Genomic DNA, 11,927 nt, shown 5'->3' with positions numbered 1-11,927 from the left:
AATAATAACATCATTTCTTACATTTGCAAATACTTCTTTTTCAAAGTAACAAACTAAACAATCATTTAAAAATGCATCACCAATACTACTATGCAATTCATCCTTGATGTACTTCATGGATGAGAATGCTCTTTCTACCGTTGCAGTCGCGACATGTAACATTAGAGTCAATTTCACAAGTAAATAAACAAGTGAATATGTCTCCACAAGATTTGCTTCAACCAACGTTTTTGCCAAATCACCAATTCCTTTCAAATCCGAGAATCTAGGGTCACCATGTTTCATGTTCCATATGAAAGTGTCAAATTGGTGACTAAGATCTCGAAGCTTCAATTCACTAAACTCATCTGGATAATACTTGGCCAATGTCATTACTCTTTCCTTATCAAAATTAGCAAACGAATTAGCCAGATTCAAGCTACCCATACCAAGAAGCAAGTTACTACTGACAACCTCAAAACGACTTTTAAGCTCCTAAAGTTGCAAATCAATCACTGTATAAAGAAGCTCAACACGTAAGTGATGTGAATAAGTAACACTAGAAGGCCTACGCTTCGACTTTCCAGGAATATAGAATTCTTCCATATTGGGCACCAAAATGTTATGTTTAGCACAAAACAAAGAGACTTCATCCATTAATGATTTCCATCATTCCTCTCTTATTTGTTGCAACCTTTCCTTTGTAAAGTCAAGAAATATCATCGCATTGACAATATCTTGCTCTTTTTTCTGTAAAGCTTTACTCAGCTCGTTCGACATCAACAATACCTTCAACATCAAGTGAAGCATGCATGAACACAAATTTAAATGAATTGATTTTACTCAAAAAAGCTTCTGCTTGCAATCTATCATTAGCCTCAGAACCTTCATATTCAATCACCCCAAGCACATGAACAATAGATGCAAATAAAATAAGAAAGTTATCTAATGTTTTACAATGTGATCCCCAACGAGTGTCATCTGGCCTTTGAAGCCCTCGTTCTTGATTTAATTCTTTCCCACTTTGAACTTCACCACTCTCTACCAACCGCTCCAATAATTCTGCTTGATTGTCCCGAAGTTTATCTCTGCGTTTAAAGGATGCTCCAATCACATTCAACACATTAGCAACTATAACAAAGAAAGTTTCCACCTCCTTATGTTTTTTAGTAACCGCTACAAGTGTCAACTGTAATTGATGAGCAAAACAATGAATGCAATGTGTCGAAGTAGTTTCTTGCATAATTAAAGCTTTAAGACCATTCATTTTTCCTTGCATATTACTAGCTCCATCATAGCCTTGTCCACGTATTTTGGATGGACTTAATGAGTGTTTCATAAGCAAAGAAATTATTGCTTCCTTCAAAAACTTTGCAGAGGTATCACCAACACGAACAAGACCAATAAATGACTCGTTCACTTGGCCTTTTTTTTCAACATACCGCAAAACAAAGGATATTTGTTCATGGTGTGAAATATCCTTGGACTCATCAACTAATATCCCAAAATAATCCCTATCTAAATCATTGATTATAGCTTTCACGGTTTCTTGAGCACAAGCACTCACAATGGCCTTTTGAATTTTTGGCAAAGTCATCATATCATTTTTTGGTGCGTGTTTCAATATGACTCTATCTACTTGAGGGAGCCTCTTTGCAAGCCATTCCAAAATCCCTATGAAAAGGCCTTTGTTTTTTGAATAATCACTTTCATCATGACCTCGAAAAGATAATCCAAAGTACAAGAGGAACCTTGCAACATCGATTGATGCATTTAAACGAATTCGGTGCTCATTTCTTTGTTTCTTAGATTGCTTATCAAAAGAAACTTTAATTGATTGATATCAATTTGATAAGTCTAACATCTTGTTAAAACACTTATGGTGGAGGTTATTTACTTGACCAACATGTAAAGAAAGTCTTTCTGAAGCTTTATTCCAAGCCTTAAAGCCCGTTTTTGTGAAAGAGTCACCCGTGCTTCCATGAACATAATTATTTTTGAATAAATAACAACATAAACAAAATGCGGCATCTTTCTTCACACTATACTCCACCCATATAGAATACGAACCTTTAAACCAACCTGGACTAAATTGACGCATTTTATTACCAAATAAAGGTTTAGGAAACTTATGATCAACCGGTTGGCAAGGTCCATTTTGAATGTAGTGTCTTTTTACTTCATTCCGTATTCTAAGACTATATTTATCAATGGGTACTCTCTCTCCAGGATCGGGATTGAGTAATTTCTCATCAAACTCATCTATAAGATGGGAGGAATTGTTTCAAAGAGTAGAACTCGGTTGAGAAGAATTAAACTTCGTCAAAAATACGTCCATCTCAATTCATAAGAACATGAATTTCCTACAAAAAAATGAGTCCAATAAATTTAAGAGTCTATCAAGAATATAAACAAACACAATATCAATAGAGCAATCACACCCCTTTTATCAAGAATAAAACAAATACTTCAACTTATTGAATCTAATACTACAACTTTTTTGTGCAGCCATTTTATGGGATAAAAATTAAAAAGAATATGTTGGATAAATATAGCTTTAGTAAAAAAGAAAAATGAATTCTAAAAAATATTTCCACTCAAGGAGTAGATTCTTCTCCTTATCATCAAATAACTGGATCAAAGATAAGAATGAGAAATGTTTGTTCTTGTTCTACTGACAAGGACAACAGTCAGTCACCCGATAAAATCAAACTCAAGTCCCTCTAAAAAATTCTTCAATTAAAAAGAAAATCAACAGAGAGTTTCAAAGTAAGAGAAGCTTTAAGTTACAAATAAAAAATAAGTTTCAAAGTAAGAGAAGCACTAACCAGAGATTGAGGAAGAAGGGTTCTCTATTTTGAAATGAGAAGTGATGGAGGCGGACTAGTGGAGGCGAGCTTTGATTTTTGATTGAGGAAGAATGAAAGAAGTGAAGAAGAAGAACTGGGGAAGCCGAGAAGGGGACTACCGATTGGGGCTTTTGACTACTATTTTTTAATTATTAAAAGTTCAAAATATAATTGAATTGAGAATAAGTGAAATAAACATTATTAATTAGTCAAATTTACTAGTGACTAATAAATAGTACTATTGTACTAAGTAAAACAAACTTAAAAAAATATGGTAGCAAGCCGGTTTCGAACCCGCGTCGAGTGACAAGGAGCATGTCTTACGCTTAGAAGCGTACCATTGCTCCAGGCATAATTTTATTAATGAGGGGCCAAGAAAAATATTTAAGGGGTCACCAACGTATATACAACTATGTATATACAGAGTTTTTGCCGAAGTTAACGGGTTCACGTGACCCCGGAAAATGTTATGGCGTTATATACGCACCACCATCTGATCAGCTGGTATACATTGATGATTTTGCCCACAGTGGCCAAGATGCTATGATGGGATGCCCTCAGAGGCCTGATGATGTTATGAACAAATGTACCTATGCACTACATGACATTCATATGCTTATGCATGACACTATAATTATTTCATGAATTATAAAGTTTTTCAGACTTACAGGTTGAGTCATTTAATCTATATTTCTTCCATGTATGTTATGTACTTATTTATGTGCCTTACATACTCGGTACATTATTCGTACTGACGTCTCTTTTGCTTGGGGATACTGCATTTCATCCTCGCAGGTATTGATAGACAGATCGAGATCCCTCCAAGCAGGCTATCATCTTAGCAGAAGATGTTAGTGCGCTCCATTTGCTTCGGAGTTGCTTGTTTGGTTAGTATGATTTAGACGTGTATTGTTTGGTATGATGGGACTCTGTCCCGGCCTTTATGAAAATTTTGTATTTTTAGAGGCTTGTAGACAGATGTCATGTACGTAAAGGATTGTATAGCCTTGTCGGCCTATGTTCAGTATACAAGTGGTTATTTTGGTTTTATGGGCCCTTATGTCTTATGTATAAGGTTGTATTACATGTTGTACCCTACTTATCTGACGACAGCCTTCCTGCTCAGTTATCTATGATAGTATGACATGAAAAGATACATTATATTGGTACTCAGTTGAGTAAGGTACCCAGTGCCTGTCGCGGCCCACCGGTTTGGGTTGTGACACATAAGCACCGAGGCGCCATCACGACCAGGTCAGTTTCTGATTTGATCACCCGATTTGTGTTGTAACTACCTATCCCTTTCATAATATTTTGCAAAACCCGAATTCTCGAGTCGACTGTCCAAATGAGCTATCGATATCAGCGGGTATGATATCGAGTATCAATCTTGAATGGCCATTAACTCCCAAATCTGGGTAGACTTCGTGACCGACTTCACGCCAGCCCTCGTGCCCGAGGTCAAAAAGGAACTATTATTAAAATCTGGTACAATCATCGGGGGTGTGTAACCTCTTCACGGATGGCACTTCGAACGTGAAAGGGTCCAGGCTGGGTATCGTTTTGAAGCCGCCCACGGGTAACATAATTAGACAATATATCAAAAATTTGAAGTTAACTGACAATGAGGGCGAGTATGAGGCCATGATTGTAGGTCTCGAGCTGGCTAAAAGTTTGGGAGCAGAGGTCATCGAGGCCAAAGGTGATTCCCTACTTGTGGTAAACCAACTCAACAGAACTTTCGAAGTTCGAGAAGATCGAATGCAGCGGTATTTGGACAAGCTACATGTAACTTTACATCGATTTAAAGAGTGGACCTTACAACACATACCTCAGGAACAAAACAGTGAGGTTGGATCCCTTGCAAACTTGGGGTCATCGGTCAAAGATGACGAACTTAACTCAGGGACTGTCATACAACTCTCGAGATCAGTAATTGAAGAAGGCCACGTTGAAATAAACTCTACAAATTTGACTTGGGATTGGAGAAACAAGTACACTCAATACCTAAAGAATGGGAAACTCCCATAAGATCAAAAGGAGTCAAGGACTCTACGCACGAAGGCAGCAAAGTTCACTTTGGCCGAGGATGGAACGCTATTCAGGAGGATGTTCGATGGGCCATTGGCAATATGTTTGGGACCAGGAGAGACCAACTATGTCCTACGGGAGATTTACGAAGGCACTTGTGGGAACTACTTCGATGCCGAATCAGTGGTTCACAAAGTTATTAGAGCAGGGTACTAGTGGGCTAATATGGAAAATGATACAAAAGAGATCTTTCGAAAGTGCGATAAATGTCAAAGGTATGCACCGATGATTCACCAGCCCGTGGAGCAGTTCCACTCGGTCTTATACCCATGGCCATTCATGAAATAGGGAATGGACATCGTCGGCCCTCTACCATCGGCCCCAGGTAAACCTTAGTTTATTTTATTTATGACTGATTATTTTTCTAAGTGGGTTGAAGCACAAGCTTTTAGGAAAGGTAGAGAAAAAGAAGTCATAGCCTTCATTTGGGACTAATTATATGTCGATTCGGGATGCCTGTCGAGATTGTATGCGATAACGGAAAGCAATTCATCGTAGGGGTGTTCATCGGTCAGTACGGTACGATATTTAGACATTTCGATTCAGTATTTTCGATTTCTTAAAATCCTATACCAATACCGTACCTAATTAAATTCGGTATGGTTCGGTTTTTCTCCTTTCGATTTCGGTTTATTCGGTTCGGTAACTTCTGTTTATTCGGTTTGAATACTAACTAGTGCATATAATCATACACTCTAATATTCTTAATTAAAGTACTCAAAAATACAAAACTGAAAATGTTTGTTAACAAAACTTTTGTCCAAAACTAGCAAATATTGACCCAAATAGAGAAAATTGTATATAAAAGAATATTTGACCATTAGAAATGTCTTGTTACTTGTTTAGAGTTAATTGATGAACTTTAAGAATAAAGGAAAGTAAAATTTTAGATTTTTTATATTTATGTTATAATTGATAATATGTGTTTTGTGTAATATAATATATATTTCGGTATGGTATCGGTATTTCAGTATTTTATTTTAAAATACCATACCTAATACCAATTTAAAAAAAAACTTAAACCAAATACCATACCAAATACCAAAATTTTCAATTTTGGTATGGTAATTCGGTATTTACCAAATTATGCCTAGCCCTAATTCAACGGCAACAAAGTGACTAAATTTCTCGAGGATCACAAGATTAAAAGGATTCTATCAATGTCATACCATCCTAGCGGGGATGGACAAGCCAAATTAACCAAAAACCATTATTCAAAATCTTAAGAAAAGATTGACTAACACTAAGGGAAAATGGAGAGAGATATTGCCCGAGGTTCTTTGGGCGTACCTCAAGATGTTGAAATCCAGTATGGGGACAACACTGTTCTCTTTGATCTATGGTGTCGAAGCTCTTATCCCGGTCGAGGTTGGGGAACCTAGTCTCAGGTTTCGATATGCGATAGAAGAATCGAATAATGAAGCCATGAATACAAGACACGAGGCCGCCCTCATTCGATTGGCCGCACAAAAATAGTGGATCAAAAGGTATTACAACCGAATAACCAATCTTCGACACTTTAAAATTAGGGACTTGCTGCTAAGAAAAGTCATCCTCAACACTCGAAACCCGAATGAAGGAAAACCAGATCCAAATTGGGAGGGACCATATCAGGTCCTCGACATTATCGAAAAGGGATCCTATAAGCTCGGCACGATGAACGGCGAGCAATTACCAAATAATTGGAAAGTGTCACTCCTAAAGCGATACTACTGCTAAGGTACGACTTTCTCCATTTTCATTTGTATTTTAAACTAACCAATTGTAGGTGTTCTATCAAGGACAGGGATGGATTCTTCAATACGAAGTCCTTAGGTCTGAAAGCATGCATTGCACTCTTTTTCCCTTAGACCGGATTTTGTCCCAGATGGGTTTTTCCGGCGAGGTTTTTAACGAGGCAACCATTGATTGTGCTAAATTAGAACAATTCAACAGTATCTGAGGCTTCTTTACAATCAACCTCGAATATTGGGGTGGCATTACCCTCGAATGCCAACTTTGTTGCAAGGAAATTACTTCGTAACAGTGGGGTCTCGATAGGTAAATTTTGTAAGGGCCAAACGGTCGAATGAACCATACCCATATAGGTTACTCGAGCCCTAACGTCAAACATGTACGCATGTATAATCATCTATTGAAAGAACTATTTTTCCTTGCCGATATCTCATGCCTTAGACAAATTTTCTACTTTACATTTTCATACTCTTGATCTATTGCGTAAACAGGCTTAAGGGCCGATCATAACAGAAGTTCAAACAACTAACCCCATGCTCGGGGACTGCCGCCCTAAAAACAAACAAGATTGAATTATTAAAACTTCGAGATCATAAGACCTTAAAGGCCAACCTTAATTTTTATAGGCCATGACCATCCCACTCGGGGAATAACACTTCGGGCAAGCTCGAAGTGAAACGGGAAAATAAACCTAAGAGGCAAGTCCCAAATAAAAAGGATACGACCAAATTAACACGATTCGGAGACGTCCAAATTCTGTAATAAAATAGGTCTTCAAATATTTTCATAAACCGGTTAAAGAGCTATCCTCAGCAAAATTATAAATGGCTTCGATAATATCAAGCCTTAAAAACTCTAATGAGTACAAAATTATTCGAACTCTCGAACAATCCCTTATTTCATGTCAAGGCATTACAAATTTTGCAAATGTAAATGATAAAAACTTTTCAAGCCGAAAAAGGGGAAAAAGCCATAAACGTTCTTTACACAAAGGTCATATCGGCCTAATACAAAAGCCTAAGGGCTATCTTTTGCTTTGAGTTCGAAAGATCATCCTTGATCAAACAAAACCTAAGGATTACCTTATTTCGAGTCCGAGCAAGCACTCACCCGATAATAACTATGCTAGTTCGGTTTTGGGCGAATTGCCTAAACCTCAAACCTATGAATAATAATTTCTTAAGGCATAAATAAAGCAAAAATTTCATAAGGCAGAAGTGAAATGAAATTTCACAAGACAAGACAGAAAGAGATAGATCTTCATATATGTCAAAAGTTATTTACAAGGGCAACATCGCCGAATCGGAATTCCATACAAAAAATCCAAAAAAGATCCTAAGTACTTAACCTTCTCCAAGAGCAATATCTTCACCCTCGAGGTCTTCTCCACTCTCGGATACAATCATGCTCTCGGAATCATCATCATCAGAAGAGACCAATGCTTCGGCTTCGACTTCAAGCTCTTTTGCATTTTTTATCTCAATAGTGAGATCGAAGCCACAAGCGCGGATTTCCTTGAGAGTCTCCCTTTGAGACTGGCACTTGGCATGCTCGGCAACCTAATATCCTCGAACCTGAGCAGTATCAATAACTTCCTTTGCTCGAGCTTGAGCGGCTTCGACGCCTGACCGGTAGATGGCCACGATTGCCTCAGCATCGACCTTGGCTGTCTCAGCCTTAGACTTGGCCGCTGTAAGTTCTGTGACCAATCGAGCCTGGAGATCCTCAATTTTCTTATCTTGTTCCAAGTTCTTCTCTTTCATGCCTTGGAGTTGGCTTTCAGCCGAGGATAACTGAGCTCGAGCAGCCTCCTTCTCTGAGGCAAGGAGGTTCATATTTTGCTTCCACGATATGGTTTCCGCCTTCACCGTATCTACCTCTCCACGGAGCTGATCGATTATCACAGGCTTCTGCTAGACCCGTGAGATTGAATTGTTAGACATCACTCCCGAACCGATTGCATGAGCTTCTAAGATTTTTATTACCTGCTCGGTCAGGTCACTTTATTCTTTTTGAGCCACGGCCAGCTCAACTCGGAGACCCTTGATTTCTTCTTCTTTCTGCTCACTAAGAAGTTTAAAAGCATTTTTCTCCTCGGTGAGCCCCTGAATATCAGCCTCATAACGGCTCAGTTCCCCTCGGAATCTGAGGAAAGCTTCGTGATGAAGCACCGAAGCCTGCAAACATAGAAGGGAAAAGTTATACTAAGGGAGAAAAACCTAAGTAAGAAAATGGATAGAAGAATCAGGGATTACTCGGTTTAAAGCCTGTTGGGATTCATTGAAAAGACAAGGCGCTCCCATCTCATCTATATGGGCTTGATCTTTCTCTGTGAACAAACATTAGAGGTAGCTGGCCACCCCTATGGCTGTAGCAAGAACCCGGGCATCCTCCGAGACTGTATTCACAATTGTTCACTTGCACTCGGGATCGACACTTGGGGCTAGAAATTAGCTGGTCAATTTAAAACTCAAGGAAGCCTCACCCGAGCTCTTTTTCGGAACCTCTAAGTCACTCAGACCGGTGACATATTCTACCCCAACAAATAAATCACGAAAAAGATCTTCCTCTTCGTAGGCTCTTTCCCCGTGGCATGCCTCTGCGTCCTGAGCATCACGTATTATTGAATCAAATACTAAAGGAAACAAGGAGGAATCCATGATCTCTATTTCCCCGAGTGGGTCCTTTGAGGCACTGCCTCCGTCCTGGGGAGTCTTGAGCTCAGTTTCAGTGCCAACGTCCGTCGCCTCTTCAACTGCTTCTTTTCCCCGAGGTAAAACATCTTCGATTCCTTTAGGCTCGGGTACTTGGGACGAAGTCTCCTCCTCGACCTCATCGAGCCTAGGCTGAGCAATATTGACTGTTATTGGCTCTAAAGCTTTCCAAATTTTGGTGCTAGTTCGTGCACGAGCCACCAGCCCCGAAATATTCATTTTATTCTTTTTCGCCCTCTTCGGGCTTATCTCGTAACCTGAGGATTGAATCTATTGTTAGAGGGATGGCATTTCCCTTGGGGGTTCGCCTTTTCTTGGGCTTTTGCTCATCCAACTTCGTGGAGCTCGAAGCCCCTCTCCTTTTTCTATTTTGGAGTAGATGGTTGGGGAAGGTTTTCTTCATTGCCGGATGGGGGCCTCATTGACACATCCTTCCAAAGACCTAAAAAAGAAAGACAAGTAAGATCGAGGAAAAATTCGAACAACAATCAAAATTGTCGAGGCATACGAAAACTTACCGTGATTTCGGGCCTCCCATCGACCCTTCGCCAACTCATGTCACGCGTGCTCAGCTTGTGTCGACTTTGACACTAGACTCCTGACCTAATTCTAGAGATAGGGGATCACACTCGGCATCCAGGCAACGACTATTGTAACAACCCGATCGGTCATTTTGAGCTCTAGTGCTCGTCCTACGGTTTGAGACCATGAGTAGCTTCACTTCAGGTATTATGACTTGAATGCATAGTCGGAATTTAACTTAGGGGAGATTGGAGTTGATTTGGAAAGAAAATCCTTATTTTGAAAAGCCTTAAGTTGGAAGAATAATCAAAGATTAGATTTTTGAGTAAACGACCTCAAAATCAGGATTTAAAGGATCCAACAGGTTTGTATGATGATTTAGGACTTGGTCATATGTCCGGATTGGGTTTTGTGTAACCTGGGAGCGTTTTCGCGCCTATTATGGAAGATAGCAATTTTAGAAGAATTTCATAAATTTGGGTTGAAGTGAATTTCAATGTTATCGATGCTTGTTTAGGTTTCTGAGTCTGAGAATAGCTCCGTATGGTGATTCTGGTATTGGGAGCACGTTCGGAAGTGGATTTGGAGGTTCGTAGGTCATTTTGGAGTCATTTGGCGAAAGTTAGAAATTTGAAGATTATTGGGAAGTTTGACTGGAAGTAGACTTTTTGATATCGGGGTCAGATTCTCATTCTGGAAGTTGGAGTAGTTCCATAATGTCAAATATGACTTGTGTTTAAGATTTGAGGTCAATTGGACGTGATTTGATAGGTTTCAGCATCGAATGAGGATGTTTGAAGTTCTAAAGTTCATAAAGCTTGAATTGGAGTGTGATTCATGTTTTTAGCGTTGTTTGATGTGATTTGAGGTCTCAATCAGGTCTGCATTATGTTTTGAAACTGGTTGGTATGATTGGACGGGGTCCTGGGGGACTCGGGTATGTTTCGGGGTCGTTTCGGATCAATTCGGGCTGTTTTGGGATTGCTGGTATCTGGTTCTGGTGTTGTTCTTCGCGAACGCGAAGGAGTTCATGTGTTCGTGAAGAAAAATTTATTGGCAGTGGATTTTTGTGCTTCGCGTTCACAGACGGGTCATCGCGTTCGTGAAGGGGAAGCTGGGCCTATGGATTTTTTGCCTTCACGTTCGCGAAGGGTGCACCGCATTTGTGAAGGGGTCGCCTAGTTGAGCTATGCGCTCACAAACTGGGTCTCGCATTCGCGAAGGGTTAATTGTGGATCTGGATCTGGTATTGCTTCTTGAATGCGAAGGTCTTGCCGCGTTCGCGAAGAAGGGCAGTGCTGGACAGTGTGAATTTAAAGACGGGAATTGGCCATTTTCCTCTATTTTTCATTTGATTGGGCGATTTTCGGAGCTCTTGGAAGGGAGATTTTCGTCATCAGTGTCAAGGTAAGTGATTCTCACCTATTGCAAGTTAAATACTAGGATTATGTATGGATTTAGACATGAAAATTTGTAAAAATTTAGAATTTTGAAGAAAAACCTAAAAATTGGTATTTTTGGATTATGACCACGAATTTGGGAATGGAATTGAGAATAAATCATATATTTGAGTTCATGGGGTTATGGGTAAAGTTCATCTTCAAAAATTTTTGGAATCGGGGCACGTGGGCCCGAGGGTGATTATTATCAACTTTTCAGGCGGAGTTGAGAATTGTTGTAAATTGAATTGTTATGAGTATTAGAGTACATTTTTATTGGTTTGTCCATTGCTTTGGAGCGTTGGGCATCAGTTTGAGGTGTTAGAGCAGCGTTGGAGCCGGTTATGGAACTTCGGAGCGAGGTAAGTCTCCTTTTTAACCTTATAAGAGGGAATTAAACTCATAGGTGAACTAAATTATTATGTGCTTCTATTTGTGGAGGCTACATACGCATGAGGTGACGAGATTCCGTACGTAGCTACGAGCTATGCCTATGTCCGAGTTGTTTTAGGCTTACATCATGCCTGGTTGATATTGTTATTGATTTATGTTTATTGTTTGCCTGGAGAGGGAGCGAGATTGAGTTGCTTATTAAATGT

General features: G+C 39.4%; 1 protein-coding gene across 1 annotated transcript; it reads right to left on the bottom strand.

Annotated features, from left to right (window-relative positions):
• Nucleotides 1-739: 739 nt before the first annotated feature.
• LOC142174441 (uncharacterized) lies at nt 740-8,488 on the bottom strand. Its single transcript, XM_075240234.1, has 3 exons — nt 8,303-8,488; nt 8,002-8,212; nt 740-1,806 (listed from the first exon to the last, which is right to left on the bottom strand). The coding sequence occupies exons 1-3, from the start codon at nt 8,486-8,488 to the stop codon at nt 740-742; spliced, it is 1,464 nt and encodes a 487-aa protein (XP_075096335.1).
• Between the last annotated feature and the right edge of the window lie 3,439 nt (nt 8,489-11,927).

This window comes from Nicotiana tabacum, chromosome 20 (genome assembly GCF_000715075.1).
Source record: "Nicotiana tabacum cultivar K326 chromosome 20, ASM71507v2, whole genome shotgun sequence".
NCBI classification, from domain to species: domain Eukaryota; kingdom Viridiplantae; phylum Streptophyta; class Magnoliopsida; order Solanales; family Solanaceae; genus Nicotiana; species Nicotiana tabacum.
Note: the sequence above shows the minus strand (reverse complement) of the source record. Positions and strands in the feature narration are given on the sequence as shown.